This window comes from Athene noctua, chromosome 1 (assembly GCF_965140245.1).
Source record: "Athene noctua chromosome 1, bAthNoc1.hap1.1, whole genome shotgun sequence".
Taxonomy (NCBI): domain Eukaryota; kingdom Metazoa; phylum Chordata; class Aves; order Strigiformes; family Strigidae; genus Athene; species Athene noctua.
Genome location: NC_134037.1, coordinates 178631584 through 178649560, shown reverse-complemented (window position 1 = coordinate 178649560; position 17977 = coordinate 178631584). Strand labels below are relative to the sequence as shown.

At 41.1% G+C, this 17977-nt stretch overlaps 1 protein-coding gene across 5 annotated transcripts in view; it reads right to left on the bottom strand.

Moving 5' to 3' along the window:
- The window catches only part of BCLAF3 (BCLAF1 and THRAP3 family member 3), a 33888-nt gene extending 16228 nt beyond the window's left edge, over positions 1–17660 (bottom strand). For 4 of the 5 annotated variants that reach the window (XR_012633669.1, XM_074906299.1, XM_074906320.1 and 1 more), the window contains exons 1-8: positions 17596–17660; positions 9380–9452; positions 6829–7407; positions 5820–6485; positions 3392–3570; positions 2596–2710; positions 2337–2400; positions 1414–1532 (exon numbers count right to left, since the gene is read on the bottom strand). Coding sequence is in view for 4 of the 5 variants with exons in the window: in XM_074906299.1 (XP_074762400.1) it covers positions 1414–1532; positions 2337–2400; positions 2596–2710; positions 3392–3570; positions 5820–6485; positions 6829–7407; positions 9380–9420 (1763 nt within the window). In the remaining variant the exon portion in view is untranslated. Of the gene's footprint in view, positions 1–1413; positions 1533–2336; positions 2401–2595; positions 2711–3391; positions 3571–5819; positions 6486–6828; positions 7408–9379; positions 9453–17102; positions 17216–17595 lie in introns of those variants that run through there. The other variant, XM_074906310.1, reaches the window with a different exon arrangement.
- Between the last annotated feature and the right edge of the window lie 317 nt (positions 17661–17977).

Genomic DNA, 17977 nt, shown 5'->3' with positions numbered 1-17977 from the left:
AAACAGCTAGATGCTCCAGTTGCATCCTCAGCAAGAAGGGTGCTTGGCTTTGGGCTCTTGCTTGCTTGTTTGTTGTTTTGTGTTTTTGTTTGGTTCATTTTTTAAACTGAGCACATTGCTAATACAAGTATGTTCATAAACCTCTAAATGAAACATACTATGAAAAGTAACCACCAGAAGTTCAGTTCACAAAACATACAGAAATAGTTTTCATAGTTGCAAAATAAATTACTAAGGCAAAAATAGAGGCATATTGGACTAGCTTATAGGCATTGAGTGTATCACATATGTAAACTATGAAAAATTCCTGGTCTCAAAAAATCTTACCAATCATTCATACCATTACTGACCTTAGCCCACATTACTCTGACAGTGTAACCCCTCATCACAAACTCCATGACAGCCACACTTACTAGAGAAATTTGAGCAGCATACACAAAAGGTAAGCAGGACAGTAACTGTAGAAGTGGCAAAAAAAACCACCCTTCCCAGATAACCAGGCCAAACATACACTAAAGACGCAGCCCCAGGTACATAAAAGGCAATATGCAACAGACAAATATTTTACTGTTTCCCCCCTCATCATAACTTTTATTTTTGTTGTTTAAAGAATCCCAAATACAAGAAATATTTCTTCTGCATCTTCACAAGTCAGTTTTCCCAACTATGTGGGCATTGCCACTATCTGCCATTATAGACTGCATTTAAAATGAACAGCAGCATATTAAAAGTGATCTGCAAGTCATGACTACAGTGTAGATACATTTCATTACATTACAGCAATTCTTTAATCAACATTTCTAACACAATTAAGTCAAGTCATCTCTCTAATCAACCTCACAACATCAAAAGTTAAACAGGGTGACTGAGGTTAGCAAACACCTCTGGGGTAAATGCCTTTAACAAACCTGCTGGAGGAATTCATAGCAGTAAAGAGCCATTTCAACAATCTAGCTTTTCTTCATAAAATTCTCCAAGAATCAGAAAAACTCCAACTCTTTGTTGATATTCCACATGACATTACAAAAAAAACAGGGCAACACAACAATGTATTAATCCTAGAATACTTTTACCAAACTACAAAACGCCAAGAAAATGTTGTTACACAGCACATCAAGGAGTTCAAAACCAGCTAAGCTTCTTTAATTTATTCCCCTCTTCCTATTCAGTGCTACAGCTTGAACTTTTCATTTCATATTTTTTCCCCCACTACAGTTTAAACTCTTTCAAGGTAACACTCCATTAGAGTAGTTTGCAAAGTACATTAGTTGAATTTCAGATCAAGTCAAACTTACAAGAACTAACTATGAAAAAGAACCACAACACATGTGAATATAACTGTGAAAGGGTCAAGAAATGAACATATAAAAGAACTACAGGCTTTGGCCAACAAGATTGTTATTTGCCAATTACCTTGGAGTTACATCATCTACATGAAAGACTCTCTCATCTTCATTCTTCAGTCTCTCTTTTCTTCTTCTTTCTATATCATGCCGTAGATCATTTGGATCTTCTAACACTCTCATCATGTTCTAATTAAGAGGAAAGGTTAAAGTCAAGTTAGCTAGTAATAACTAAACACTGATGTGATTCTGTCCTTCAAGGGTTACATCTGGTATATAACCTTGTTAAAGTAGTTCAACTATCTGCACATCCAAGGACCCAAAGCCCAAAACAACAACAAAGAGTAGTCCCAAAAAATTACTTTCTTGCACTATCTGCCTTTTTACAAGTGTCCAAACAGTGAACAGAGCACTGGAATTCCACGTGGAGTTGCCAAGGCAAAAAGAGTCACATGAATTCTCTGAACACAATAAATCTTAAAGTTCTACTATTCTTACATTGAATCTCCACATACCCGTACTATAGAAAAAAATGGTAACTAAATCACAATAAGCATAGCTTGAAAGGGGAAGACAAAAAAATCTTAAGTCCCTGGATGAGAGCATGGGATAAAATAGCATTCTGATGAGTTACATGAAGGGCAGGCCATTCTAACATCAGGGTAGACACTGAGGCTTTTCCTAATCTCAGAGTGCAAAAGCCACATGTCAGTCACCTACTTAATGTTTACACTATTTAAAAACAAATAGTGGTCCAAGCAGCAGGAATAACCACAGTCCAGCTACTCTGGAGAACACACGTCCACGTTTTACTCAGAGTGTATTTGCACCACTGTGCTATCAGTAAATATGCTCAAGTGTGCATTTCTTTCAAAATAGTCAGAATTACTAATGGTCTTCAAAACATGTCAAAATGATGTTCCAATAGCAAGGGAAAATGTTTACATCTGTATAATTTTAACTTACTGTTTGCCAGAAAAGTAATCAAGATACCTGGGGAGATTCAGATTCCACAGTTCGTTTGTTCTGAAGTTCTGCTAGAGACATGTCAATCCTCCTGGAACACAAAAATACTACATAAATACAAGTGCCATCACTATAAATAGCAAAAGCATTATTGACCAACCACAGAATTCTTTACAGACTACAGGCAGGTAGGTTAGAGTGAAAAAACACTTTACATTGTGTAAAGTCTATTGAAGATTAACTACTTTAATGCAAATACATTAAGGCAAAAAAGCACATCAATTACCTGTGAATCTCTGGATCCAAACATATTTTAACTTCATTCATATCTGCAACTGGTTTATCCTGAATTTTTGAAAACCGTTCATGTAATGTTATGTCAGAAGATGTAAAATAATTTGCTGTGAAGAGATATTCAACATAAGAATGTTTATTTGTAGTAGTTGAAATGCACAATGGGAAACTATCTTAAAAGATTAACTCTTGAGGACACCAAGATAACTTCTGATCTTAAATTTCAAACTGTTTACATTTGGAGTTTAACATTCACATATGAAAGATTAGGCCAGCTCAAATCAGACATCCTTCTTATTTAGTAAGATAAAATTCATTTAGAGTGTTAACTATTTGTCAGCTCTGTTATGGTAGTACTCAAATGACTAGAATCTATAAATAAAATTTAATACTGAACATGGTCCAACAGTCTAAACACTAATTGAAAAATTAGAGAAACTACATATAACTAGGAAGTTGTGACCTCATAGTTAAAGGAGCAAAGCTCCTTTTTTCCTCTCTTGTTCCTAAACAAGCAGGTTAGTCTTAAGTAGTACTAGCATAAAATCCTTTTGACCTTAACACTCCACAACTACACCTCTATTATGGACTGAGATCTTACTATCATAATCCACCCGTCTAATCCTCAACCTACATTTTCTTAAACAATACAGAATGAAGTCAAAATACAAATGAAGCCAAAGGCAAACACCTGAGATTTACAAGGACAGTGCATCTAATTCATTAAATTTATGTATTTGTAATTATTAAAAGCAAACACATACATATACCCCAAATATTACAGCCACCTTTAACTTGATGGATAATGGTGATTATTTCCTGAGTAAATTCTCTTGATGGGTCATTTTCAACATTTTGTGTTACAGATTCCATGTGCTCAAACACTGGATGAAAATTTTCATTTTTCCTGCCAACAGCAACCAGATCATGGGACATCTGTCTCTCTGTAGTATGACTAGAGGCAGTCCTAGAATAAAAATTGGCAGATATTAACTTTAAAATAATTCACTATATATGAAAGCTTCAAATAGACAAGTAGAATAAAGGCATAAATTAAGAAGTTAATTCTAGGAATAAATGATGAAACTGAAACCTCATTTTGTTGGTTTTTTTAAATTAAAAAACCTCATAAGGCCATAAGGTAGAAAAGCTATGATAAAATACAAAGGGGTATGACTACACTCTTAGGAATCCTTGTTCCAGTGAAGTACACAATACAATCTGAATTTTAGACTTAATTCATCTAGCTTAAGAAATAAAACAGGCAAATGAAGATCCTAATATATTACTTCGGTATAATTCTGGAAAGCAATTGTGTGTGTGTCTGTTTATAAGGAGCTACCAGATAATGTTCAAGAACAGTTCAGAGATGTAAAAATCTCACAGCATCTTTGGGAACTGAATCATCACTTGAGCCTAGTGAAACAGCTTTACACAGTGGCAGTGTGTGAACTTAAGAACATGTTTAGCATCTTTTTGTCAGAATTTACTCATTCTAAGTAAGTTTACGCCCCAAATGGTTGCACTGCTGCTTAAGAATTATTTTGACAAGGAAACTAACACTTTAAAAATCCTGCTGTTCTTGTTGCAAGAAAAATGCTTGTCATTTGGAAAGATAAACTGAGGACTCAAACAGCCCACATAAAAGCTTTTAGGATAAAGACTGTTTACTGTGCATTCCGCAGTGATTACGTGCCTGACCTTCCTGTATTTGAAGCAAACAAGACTAGAAATTCATACAAAAATGGTATCAGTAATAGCCTCTAACAGGTGGCAGAAGTCATCTATTTGCCACCAGTAAACTGGAAATAAATGCATGCAAGAGGGAACTCAAACAACCTCAACTGTAGATGATTTGAATTATCTACCTGCTCCCCAAGTGTGTAAAGAAAGTATTCTTCTCAGCTGTTTCATTTCAAGTCAGGTGTTTGTTAAATGCCTAAAGTAGGTAGCACAAATATTTCCAGTTATCAGCTTCTGTAAAATTAGTGGTTTTGTCTTTAAAAAAATAAGTATTTAGCACTTTTGGCTGCAAAAGCAAACCTTCCATTACATTAGCTGTAACCAACAAGTGGTTTCTTCAGTCTGCAAATAATTACCATGTTCATCATGCAAGGCTTTCGAAAACAGTAGCGAGAGGCTACTAGATAACAGGAATCAGCCGTGGGCTTGCAACAGAACTCAATAATAATTAAGTAACATTACCTTCCTTAAACTGTCATTGAAAAAGTTACATGCATGTCCTAGACAGGAGAGGGGGCAGGCATTACTCCACTTTCCTTTCCTCTGTCTTTCCTATTAGCCCCTTATGTGCAGACAGTAATTTGTCTGTGTAACACTATTGTATTACAGGTATCTGAAATACCAGAAAGGGAAAAAACTAATACAGATGTTTTTAGGACAAAAGGCAAAATACCTTCAAAATGAAGATATCCCCAAAAGGGATTACTGTCATTATATGACATTCTTGCCTGCAACAGCAAGGTAACAAACCAGAAAAGCCTGCAAAAATCTACACAAGCCAAGCTGCTTACCCTCTGCCATGTATCCATCATCTAGATTTTCATAATATTGCCACTTTTTTCCAATTCAGCCAGCATTGGGAATGCTAAAGGGAACCACAAGTATTACACAAGACAGACGGAAGCAGACTCTACTGCTTTTCAGTTCTGATGCATCAGCAGATTGCCACTTCATTTGTTACAACAATAAACAACATAACCCATGGATCTCTTAATTTTTTGACAGCTTTATTGAACTTCAGATCTTGAACATCTGAATATGTGCTTGAGATTTATGTAATTTAAATGTTATCTGTTTTTTAGAGGAAACTCAGTCAAAAAAATGACATCATATTCCAGAAGAAAGTACAGGACTAGGCTTCTCTGCTTTCATTGTTTTGGTTTTAAATAAAAGTAATACATTTTCTTATCAAAAGCAACATTTAAGTACAGGTTTGTTTCAGGCATATGTACTCTTTGCATTTCCTACTACAGCTGCATGAAATGAGCTAGGGGATTTTTTTTGGTTTGTTTTTGATAGAGGTAGGCTGTAAGTTTCCAGCCTGTGCAACTCAACTTTTTAAAGGAAATAAAATTTTAAAGGTACAACCTTAGTTTGTCCTGGTTACCACTTAAAGAAACTGGGCTTCCCGCCAGTATTTATAAACTGTGGAGCAACAGGAAGAAAGAAGAAGAGGTGAGGGGAAACCAATACCTGTACTTGGTCACCATTTTCTTCATATCCACTTTGATTGTGAGATGTTCCCTCCTACAGTTGACATCTGACATTTTCACATCTGAAACAGTATGACTTGAATCATGCTGGCTATCGGAGGAATCTACTTTTTGCCTGAATTCCCCTTCTTTCCTTACTCTTTCCTTCGGTTTGTTTTTAAAAGATCTCAGATCAACCTCCATTTTGGAAGAGTTAACACAAGCATTGCAGACCTTCTTTGAACTATATTTAACAGGTACTTCAAGGTGCCCTTCTTCAGTCCGTCTCGCTCTTCCACCACTAAAGTAATCTAACTCTTTGCTATTCCGGACACCCTTATAAGAACCATATTTCTGGTCTTCCTGCTTCACATATTTCTGAGCTCTATCATCTGAAAAAGGCTTTTCCCCATCCAGATGCCTGCGCCGCTTGTGACTGTACTCATAGGCTATCTTTGTGACAGAACCCTCCGAGTACTCCCTTTCAGCCGATCGGTGGGACTGGGCACCCAGATTTCTTTGCTCCTCCTTTTCTTGGTACAGTGGAAAAGAACGTTCTTGCTTCCACTTGGAATTTCTTGCTACTTCTCCACCGTCATACCTCTCCATTTCTTTAGCCCTTTTGGACGTGTGCCCATATTCTCTGTAATCGTGATCTTCAGGATACCTGTGTTGACATAAAGCAATTTACACTTGCACTAGAGAAGAAAGCGAGAACTTATATGTGCAGAATGTTGAACAGCAGAATGCGTGGCAAGTTAACCCATAATCCCTCACGCCAAGGTACAGATGTGCAGGGGCTCTTAAGAGGGAAATATTATCCTTTCATACTCTAGCCATCATTATGATTTACTTAAAAGACAAATACTTCACTACTACCAGTCGCCCATAATTAAACTACAAAGTGGCCAACGTGTTTCAAGGTGGATATCTTCAACTATAATGAAAACAGACTTTCACTTGAGGCTTTACACCACAATACCCAGGTTTTAATTATTTTATTCCTATACCTCTTCTGTAAAGAGCTCCTGGCCGTAAATTCATCAGAAACTCTTCTGGGTGACTGACCATACTTCTCTTCATGTAACCTCTGGTGCCTCAAGCCATCTTCATGCCATTTTCTTTCAAGTTTAAATGAAGCCCCTAATGGTCTATGAAAAGGTTTCATTCCTTTTTCATTTCCAGTGACTTTGTAGTGCTCAAACATGTATCTTTCTTCCATTTTGTGTTGGTAAAATGGACGATCATGCTCTTTATATGGTATTTCTGAGTATTTTGGTGGTAACTGGCATCTCCTATTGCTTTCAGTTCTTTCAGATGAATGTGTTCTGTAGGGTTTATAACTGTAAGTATCTTCCAGGGGAATTCTTTTCAGGTTTGGTGAAGGTGACCTACGTTCATATATTCTCTGGTGGTTATTTCCATGAGGTGCAAACCTGGAATTGCTTTGTCCATATTTTTCATCTTCTGTTCTCCAAGGCATAGGTTTCTTTGGGTCCTTACGAAAGCTTTTATATTCACAGTCATAATTAATATGAGCATGCCTTTGCCTATGGTGCTCTGGACTCCTAAATGCTGGAGATAAGGACCTAAGGAAAAATAAAATTCACTTTGAGTAGTCCCATAAAATTGAAATAACCACTTCATGAGAAATTCTATTCCCTAAGGAACATTTAGTATACAATTTTAATTAACTGATAAAGAAAATAAAAACACAAGTCAGAATATTCAAAGTGTCACTTGACTGGCTAGAGTATCAAGCTTACTTTCACTCTGCTGGAAGTTTTCATAGTAAAATTACCCACTCAATAGTAAGTCAATGATTTTTCTCTTTGCATTTTTTCCATGTAAAACTAAAAATAATTTCATGTATATGAAGTTTCCACTACATTGAAAACAACTGTTAGAAACATTTTCACACTTCTCAAGCATTCTCTATCTTTTTCAGTGCCAAAAGAAAAAAGGGGAAGGAAAAAAACCATGTAAAGAACCACCAAAAAAAATTTAAAAAGAAAGAAAAAAACCTTTTCAGGTTTTCTTTGCATGTCAGAACAACCCCAAAACCTGATTGAAAACATTATAATTATCCTACTTAAAATGTCACACAGGTAGGCTTTTTCCTGCAGAAAAAAACAAGTTCAAGAAAGATGTTTTGGTCTTCTTGTATGATTGTCTGCACAGGTCACATGTACACATATGCACTTCCACACTTATCGCAGCTTTTGCTATTAAAAATTTCAGTTGCTAAGATTTACCCAATTGCATCACACTCAGCTTTGCATTTTCACCTACAGCTACAAAAAGTAAAGCAAACCGTAAAGAGTTATTTCAGACAAAATTTCCTTAAATAAAAACAGCACAAGCCACTAGGAAGAACCAGAAAGTAATCCCAGACATAACAGTTCTGATCATATTCAAATATACACTCTACACCTCAACACACTTTTTAATAAAACCATTGAAAAAATGTAAATTGAAAAAGTGCAGGGAAGTCACATCTGTACACATATTGTAAGTGTACAGTTTGGTGTAACTACCTGCTCTATTTCTGCAAATGAGTTCAAACTCAGAACCACTGATCTTCATAAAACTCTAATGGCTAACTTCCAATAGCACCCATACTGCTGCTGCCACACCACGTTGTTCTGGATAGGGCTTGCATTTTAATAAGAGCTGAGGCATTCCTCCCTGCCCTTCACTCAAAGGACATATTCACAACTATCAATCTAGCATGGAAGCAGATAGGATTTCTTTTTAAAAACGAATAAAAACCCCCATACATTTTTCTGTGTTATCCAACAAACTCCCTTGGTCTTGGTCATCACAACTTAGTCTGTTTAGAAAAGCAACCCAAAACCATCAGAAAAGTAGCTTCAAGCTCTTGAAAGCTTAAAATTGTATTCCAGCCTCCTAGGTTTAACATCTCAAGTTTAGAGTCCAAGTCCTAAAAATCAGGCAGGTAACTAGCAGCATGAAGTAACCTGGATGTTATTTTGGTGACAAGCATCAATGACACACTTCTAGGCTAGTATCCAAAAAGAAGGGCACTAACTCCCGTGTTTTTAGTTTGCATTATGCTGCAAGGCACATCTAACCATGTTAAAGATCAGCCCCAAAGGCTCGGAAAGCCTCTGTGGTGTTTAAACTCAGAAGTATTTTTTGTAACAGTCAATCTGGCCCTCCCTGTAGGCCAAAAGGCAAAACAGGAGTGAGTTAGACATTAAATGAACCCAGTGGTGCTTGAGTAAAAATAATATCTTAACTAGTGTGATGCTTGTATTTTGTGCTTAGGGTAGCTCCAAGTCATGCAAGTTGAACAAGGCTCCTGACAAGACAGCAAAATCTTAACACCTCCTGCTTAGAAGTTGTAATAAAATTGTGAGTTGGGTAAAGAAATCGCAGAAGGTATTCAGTTTGGAAAACAAATTCTAATTTATAAGATACACTTTACAAACTGCAATTCTGGATGCAATTTTATTTCTTTTACACAAGTTTTAAATCCTAATTATAATTCTCACACAGAGCTACATTTCAGAACACAAGTTATAGATAAATATTTACCTTGGTTTCCATCGTGGTGATCTTGATCTAGACCTTGTCATCTTCTCTCACGTTTTATATGAGTTTCTTGAAGCTGTAAAAATGATACAGTTTACTAATCTGATAACAGAACCACACTACAAATTGCAACAGGGACAGCTGTTTTTATCAAATATAGTATTAGATGCTTCAAAGTTGGGGTGAGGCATATTTTTAGGATGTTTTCATTTTACCTCCAATTCCCATTAAAGCAAATAACTTTTCTCCTAATTGCTGCTCTTAAAATACAGCTTATTTTCTTTATAAAGATTTAAATATTTGACCACTGCTCCCTTTTTCTCTTTCCATTTTGTTGTGTTGCCTATTCACTCTGTTTTTAAATGCTAATCTCACAAGCAAGCTGCAGCAACTGAAAAAATGCTGTATTTGTTAGCATGTATTGAATGCTATAGATAACAGAGGGGAGAAACAGACAGCTTTAAAATCAAGTTTATGAAGAAAAAATGTTTTTGCACCAAGTTACATTCTGAACTTCAAATTTGTAATATACACTGGCATTTTTACATGGTTACAGACCTCCTGCAAGCTTTAACTGTTCCAGCACATCTGAACTGCTGTATCATCACACACTTCATCCAAATAAATCCATGTACAAAAGATTACTTTTCATTTTTATACTTAACTTGTTAATAACTTACTACCTAGACACACATTTAAATACACAATGGATGCACTATGATAGAAGGCACCGCTCCTGAATCCTGGAAATAGCTCTGGGCACCCCTTCTCCTAAGAGCTATAGAAGAATGATAAAAGTATCAGTGGAATCTACCCTTCTTGCTCTTATTTGCAAAAAGATACTAGGAACTTGGAAAACACGTGATGAAAGGATATATGAACTCACCCAGTAACATAACTGGTGAATAGGAATGGAATGATTATTCATTATTTAGCAAACACAATGACTAAAGCAGAGTGAAATTATCAGGTAACAGGTTAAAATTTGGAATTTGAACTACATACAGCATCTTGTGGTAATTAGCAGCTGTAGGCATGGGTAAAGGCCAGAAATATATACAAAAGCAGATCCAACAGCAGCTCTGAAATTAATAAACAACCAGACACTTGAAACTGGAAGAATACACCCAGGTCAATGTCACTCTAGACATGCTCTGGTATTTTCTGTAAGTATTTGCTCAGATACTCATGGAGACAGAAAACTAGTCTGGACTGGCCAAGTATGGCCTTTTTGACACTCCCAGTGCTCAAATAATTTCTTTAACAATCTCACCTCACCAACTAAAATCAAAAGGGGAGAAAAACCAGAAAGTTTTAAGGTATGCAAGAAACCTGGAGAAGTAGGTGAGCACCCACATGCCTGACCCAGTGCCACCTGCTCCCCCATCACACTAACTGGTCAAATAAAATATTACATCTGGCTATATCTGATTTTTTTGTACAATTAGCTCATGGCCCAACCAGCAGTATTTTAGAGGAGAACGTACAACAAACTTCTGATGCCTACCACCACAGGTGAATGTTACACAAGCCATCTACTACATTTCAGACTGATTCTGGAAACATTCACTTCCTGCTCATTAAGCTGCACCATAAGCTAACCAGACAATTATTTGCAAGACATAGCAATAGCTTAGTTCTGGAGAAATCTCTTGATTTTTTTTTTTTTTTTAAATGTCACATCTCCTGTACTATAAAACCATTTGCTCTGCAATTAATCTTTCCAAGAGACAAGGTAAGAAGTTTTAAGAAGTGCTGCAAGAGATGAAGAAAAAAACCCACCAAAGCCGAAGTACCCCAAAGACAACATATAGTATTTGTTCCCTGAACTTTCAAATCTGAAGTTAGCATTGCCTCTTAAATCCTAAAGGATGTACCTGAGGACTACATAGCGTGAATTAATTTCAGGCCCTTTACTTATTCAAAGATCATACTAGCCAAAGTTAAGTATGACACTCCAATGCCAGTACTCAAATATTATTTTTCAAAGAAGAGTTATATTGTGACCAAAATACTTTCCTATTTCTCACGCATAAAAACACACCTTACCAAACTGAACAGTATTTCAGAAACACACACACACTAATACATTTCAAAAAGAGGTGCACGTCCCTCAAGCTTCAAAGTTTCACTACTACCTTCTCTTCTTGTAAACGTTAAAAAATGACAGTGTTTTATATGCCATACAAATTCTTTCCTTCTATCTTCCCTTCACAGCTCTGAATTTTGTCCTTCATTTTCAAGTGAATATGTAAAACACCAAAAAGACAAAAGTACCATTAAATCCCACTCAACCATCGTACAGGACCCGATATGCCAGGATCTCTTCCCTGCAGACCGATCAAGCTAGAAACTGTACATACATAATGAGAGATTCCTTTTCCTTAAGACTGGCTAAACAATCATACTAAACGCATCAAAACTGTGACAGCATGTCCTAGATCTTGGCTTAGGATAAAGAGGAGTACTGTAATCACCAGTGAAGACACTCCTTTTGTTTAGTGGAAAGAAAAGCATTCGTTTATTGCAATGCACCTCCTAAAAAGTGACCCACACAATACAATTTCCTCACAGCAAGATTCAAGATGCAATAGGCAGCATATGAAGGCAGCGGACACTTGACTCCAATCAAGATTCCCAGCGTAATACTAGAATTAAAAAAATTAATCTATACAGAATTTGTAAGAACATTGCTAAGTTCAGCTTTAAATCAACAAGCAAATCAAAAAGCAAGCTTTTTTTGTAGGGTGGTACCAGGCAGCAAGCCTGTCTATAGCAGAATTACTTGAATGCTATGGTTCCTCAGTCAGCCATCCAGATGCTTCTGAAAGGCCAAGTCATGTTGAAGCAGAGGTACGAGGACCTGCTATGCTCTGTGTTCTGAATTTCATCAAATCGTCCTGCTGTACTCTATGGGATGCTGTGACTATGAAAACACAAAGAACTTTAATTATTATTAGGTTTATAGAGCTGCTTGTGTTTGTTGTGTTATAACAATAAGGACTCATTAGAGGAGTTATCAGTATCTGTGCTTAGTTTTTAAATATTAATGGAAACCCCACCTTTTATTTTCTTTTCCTTGACTTCTGGAATTGAAATCAGACAACTTCCCTCTCGAGACAAATGGACTCAAAACTGCTGCCAGCTCCCCTCTGATTCCACCCCTGAGAGATGAGTGCTTTGACAAGTACGAAGTTTTGTAGTATCTATCAACTACAAACCTGAAAAGAGTATCTTGAAAACGACCAGAAATTTTATGGGTGTGCCAACCTGAATACACATTCTTTCAGAAAGGCTATGAATTTTTAACAACTTGCTCTCCTGAACAGAGCAATCTTCAATCTCCCTGATTTTTCCCATCAGGAAATACAAGAAATCACAAATTTCTAGCAGTCATCTAGCTAAATGGAGGGGAACTGGAGCTCTTCCTAACGCAAAGAGCCCGACACCAGCAAGCCCCAAACAGCTAAAACCTTGCAGATAGAGCACAGACTGAACAGACATAGTTAACTCTCCTGTAAACAGACCATAAATACGTGGACTGCTTTACACACCTTTTGGGTGCCTTCCATCATCTACAACAGATCATGGAAGAAACCCAATGCAGAACACACAAAGGGCAGGTCAACAGTAGCAGTGCTCACCATCAAGGACCTGTTCTTCAACTGCCATTTCATCTGTAGTTGAACGAAGATGTCATTCCTCACCCCTCTAAGAGACTGCTCAACTGCAAATCATTTAGAGGAAGGGATAAGCATGTCTTTCATAGGCTGGGTCACACAGTCGACAGGAAGAAACACATTGACCCTTGCTGCAGAAACCACCCTGATACTCTCACTGCACAAATAGGTAAGAAGTAGCTGAAAGCTTTTCACTGACTGACTTCTAGGTGGGGATGAATTAGAAGCTACAACTGACACACCGAAGTATTTACTGATGCAGCGTCTATCAAGAAAGAGAAACCAGGAATTGAGAGTCAAAACACCAATCCAGCCAATTATTTGACAGAAATACAAATCAAATTAAAAGCTCAGCTACAATCCAGACCAAAAAAATAAAAGATCTTGAAGCCTGCAATTAGAGAAAGCTGTTTACCCTATCCTTAAATAGAAAATAAAGAACTGGTAACTTTTCTAGTAGGTAAGTTATAGCTGATTGAAAGGCCATTCCATGCAGTTCCCACCCCAGCCACTGTCCAAGCAGGACACAAGCCTGGTATGTTCTTGCCCATCCAGCTTCCAGGCAAATCTTATCAACTCCAACAGCAAATGACCAGGAAAAAAAACAGAGAAACATTTCCCAGAAAAACAACTGAGAACCTGCAACAGGACTTCAAATCTCCTTTATTCAGTGCTTCCCAGATTAGTTTGAGTACCATTATCACAGCCAGTGGCTCCCAGTGCCACGCTAGGCCACAGATACACCCATTTCTCAACCATTTTTCTACTAAACACCCTCAACCTCAAAACCACAGCTCCCAACTGGCACTTTCATCCATCACCCCCAACCCTGCAGGGGCTGGAGGAAGGGTGTCATGACATGTGCAGCACAACCCTACCTCACGCTCCAGCATCATTGCCCCAGCACCAGAGAGATGCCTGGAGCAGAGTTACAGCTCTGCCAGCCCATAGACTCTTGACTCGAGGCACATCACCTCAGGGCAGGATGCATGTGACAGGTCAGAAAACTATGAGCTAGAACAGCTGTTTACCTCAAGCACATGCACCCCAGCTGAGGCAAATGAAACTTGGCTTAGGTATTTCTAAACCATTCCCTCTTAGACAACACAGCAGGTAAGAGATCAACACAAATGACCAAGATTCAAATTTCTTTCTCCGGTTTCCTCTCAGCTCTCCAATACTCAACAAGTATTCTTTCTGATCCCTTCTCCCATCACTCTCAGAGCACCTTCCACATGTCCAAGGTCATGCTTTGAATCTCCAAAATATTTTGTAGCAGGCCTGGAAGCACCCCCAGACCGCTGCAGTCTCAGCTGCACTGGCAACACAGCCTGGAGATGACACCACCGGGGAGATGACAGGGATATTCCTTTTTTTTCTTCTTCCCCTTTATTTCACTCTTTTTATCCCACATAAATAGGATTTATCCTATCTTTTTATCCCCAGCTATGCTTACCAAGTTTCCTGATCGGGTCCACAGCATCTCCCCAAGCAGTTGTGACTGGGAACAGTGGGCAGTGATGGCAGGAGGCAGCACCGCAAGTCCACGCTCCTGCTGAGTGTGCCACCACCTGAGAGGTGAGCTCCAATGCTCCAGTTTGCCTGCTGAGAAACAGTGTCCCCTCTGGTCTCCTGAAACCAGAGTCACTGCAGCTTTAGTGAACTTTGTGTCATCCTCCTCCTCAGCTTTATCATTTTTCTTTGGCACAAGCTGGGGGAGGCAGGCTTTACGCAGGTAGTATCCCAATACTGAGGATCGTTAACAGACAACCAGACCTCATGCTAGCAAAGGTAACCATCCCACCCTGTGGCAGCATTCAGGCACCATTCCCCTCTGCTTGCCATACAGCATATCTATCTAAATAAACACATTGCTCCCCTTACACTCCCAGTAGGATAAAGACCTGTTACAGAAAGTTCAGGCCCAGCTGAAGCATACAATACTTCTTAACAGACCACTAAAATTTTAAACAATTCCTTGGGATACCCAAAAATTATTCCCCTGCACATTTGACCAAAAGAATAAAAATAACTGAGCAGATCTGAGCATGTAACTTAAGCACAGGGTGCTCTCATTTAAAACTAACCCATTTAACGGCACTAATTAGCAGGCGGTGCCTCACCTTTGCGGAAAAACAGATTACAACACCAGCCTGGAAAGACTGAGCAGGATAAATCTGTATCACATAATAAATCAGGTATTTCACTCTCAAACATACATTTTTTGTGTTTTACAGAAAGCAACCCATAAATGTATTGGTAAGCCTTTTCTATAATGGCCTTTAACACCCATCTATTACAGAGCCTTAAATGTCACAGCAGCATCCCCAGCTGCTTCTGCCTACCAGTTTCTAAGCTGACACCAAAAACATGTTAAATCCACTCCCATCACAGTCCCAGAGACAAGCCACAACCTCCTGCCTACTGAAAGCTCTCCAACATGTACAAGCCATAATGGAGACCTTTGCTTTTTCACCTTTAGCCACAAAAACACTAGAAAACCAAAAGAAACGTCTTAGTTATTCAGAATCAGCAATGCCACACAGCAGCACTGCCAGGAGGCCGGAAATTCCAGGCTGCCTTCCCCAGCCACACCGGAGAAATGAGCCCTTGCTGGAAGACTCCCAGCACACTTCCTCCCTTCCCCACAGACAGCGAGCGCCTGCTGCCACCTGAGAGGAAAAGCAAACCTCATCGAGTGCAACCACATCGCCTGCCAGCTTGCTGCGACACCAACCCAGCCTACCTTTACCTCCTGACAGGTGAACACCCACAAGGCAAAACTGCACCGAAATCAAGCCCATCTCAGCACAGCTCAGGCGGGTGGAGAGATGGTTTGATCGCTCTTACAAAAGCGGTGGCAGAAATACCAGTTATTTTGCTGAAGGCAGATGTGGAGGAGTACATGGACACTCATTAAGACAGACAGCTGTTTATCAGGATAACAGGGTGTGTCGTTAAAGGAAGTTAATTAATTTCAGCTCACCTCATCAACACCAGTATCAAAAAAACCCAACAGAAAAATTCTTGTAGCTTCTGATTAGTCCTTATTGAAAGATGAAAACAAGGGGAAAGACTTAGTCATCCATGTTCTCTGCCCCTCTCTGCCCAGCCCTGTGTCTCACAGCCTGCCACAATGTAGCCTCTACCCATGGAAGAGATCCTTCCATGCCTTCGACACGTTTCTTCCCTTCCCCTCCCTTTCTGGCATCCTCTTCCACACTCCTCCTTCAGCTATCCACACCCAGCAAAAACTTTCACAGAAGATTAATTTTTACTTGAGGCCCAGAAACACACAACATAAGCAGGTAATTAAAATCTCCCAGCAATCTGAGTAGCCTTTGTTTTAAACCCTTGTAATTCAGGAACCTAAACTATATTTACAAGTGACTTGGGGCATTTTAAGAACTGCAATAAAAATTAGGTGTTGCTGTTCTGGATGGAGTTGAGCCAAGCAAGGAGATTGCTATCACTGATTCCTCCTGAGACATTACTGCCCCCTCAGATGTGTATGAATAATTGGGCATAATCGACCAAATCAACCAAAGTAGTATCAAAACCCTATAGACTGGGTCAAATCAGCACTAATTCATCTTGCTATGGTTTAACTCAATCCTGAAAATGTATTAAGCTAAACCAAAGACACGCTAAAATTAAGGTATGGTTGCTGTACGAAACATGTGCAGCTTTAAGATATTATAAACACACTAACGGTTGTAAATCTGTGTGTGACAACACATAAATTACTAGAAGCAAGGACTGCTGCTACGGATGCCTTGCTCACCTCTGAGGAAAACGCTGTCCTTAGAGTAACAGCGCGCAGCGATCTCCGCCCGCTGCGCTGTGGGGCGCTGGGCCGCCGGCCCGGCCGGGTCACAGCAACACCCGGTTTTCGGGAACCGTCGAGACACGGGGCCACGCCGGCCCCACGGCCGCTGGCGGCCCCTGCCCCCTGCTTTGTTCCCGGCCCTCACAAACCTCGCCGAGCGCTTGAGCTACGTGCCTCGTACCGCAAAACACACACGCATGGACCTCTACATACGTACACACACAGGTCCGCCCGCGGGGAGAGGCGGGTTACGGCGGCCGCTGCTCCAGGCTGCCCGGGCACCAGCAGAGCCGGGGGGCTCATCAGAGCCCCCGCTGACCTCCCGTCTCCGCAGCACCCGCCGCCGGCCCACGCCTCCCGGGGCGGCGCGGGGGAACGAGAGCGGCACCCCCCGCCGGCCGCGACCGCCCGCGGGCAGGGCAGGCCGGCGGGCCCTACGATGGGCGCGGCAGCTTCGTGATCCCTGGCCCGGCGGAGCCGCCGCGGCCCGGCCCGGCTCGCTCCCGCCCGGCCGCCGGGAGGGGGATGGGCCCGTCCGGCGCGGGGCGCGCAGGCGGCGCTGGCAGGGACAATGACCGCCGCCGCCGCCCCCGGGCTCCGAGCACCCGGCCCCGGCTCCCGCCCGGCCTCACCCTGCCCGCGGCACCGGCCAGGCCCCCGCCCCCCCAGGCCGGGCCCGACCAGGCCCCGCCGCCGGCCCCCGCACTCACCGCCAGCGGGGCCGCTTCCGGAGCCGCCGCCGCCGCTCCGCCCCGAGCAGGTGCCCCGCGAAGAGGCGGGGCGGGTCCCGGCGGGCCGCGCCGGCCGCAGCTGCTCCCCACGGGTGCGGCGGAGAGAAAGGGCGGGCGGAGGGCGGGCGCCCCGGAAGAGGAGGGCCGGGCGGGGCCGGGCGGCGGCGGCACCTCCCCCTGCCGCTCCCGTCCCGGTGCCACCGCCCCGCCCCGTCCCGGGCAGCTTCATGCCGGCCACTCGGTCCCGGCCGCGTAGAGAGGACGGGGGGCCCGAGGGGCTCCGAGGGGCCCCTCAGCTGGGCAGCCCCGTGAAAAGCTGAGCTCTCCCGTGCCGCGGCCCACCCGGGCCCGGGGAGCGGCT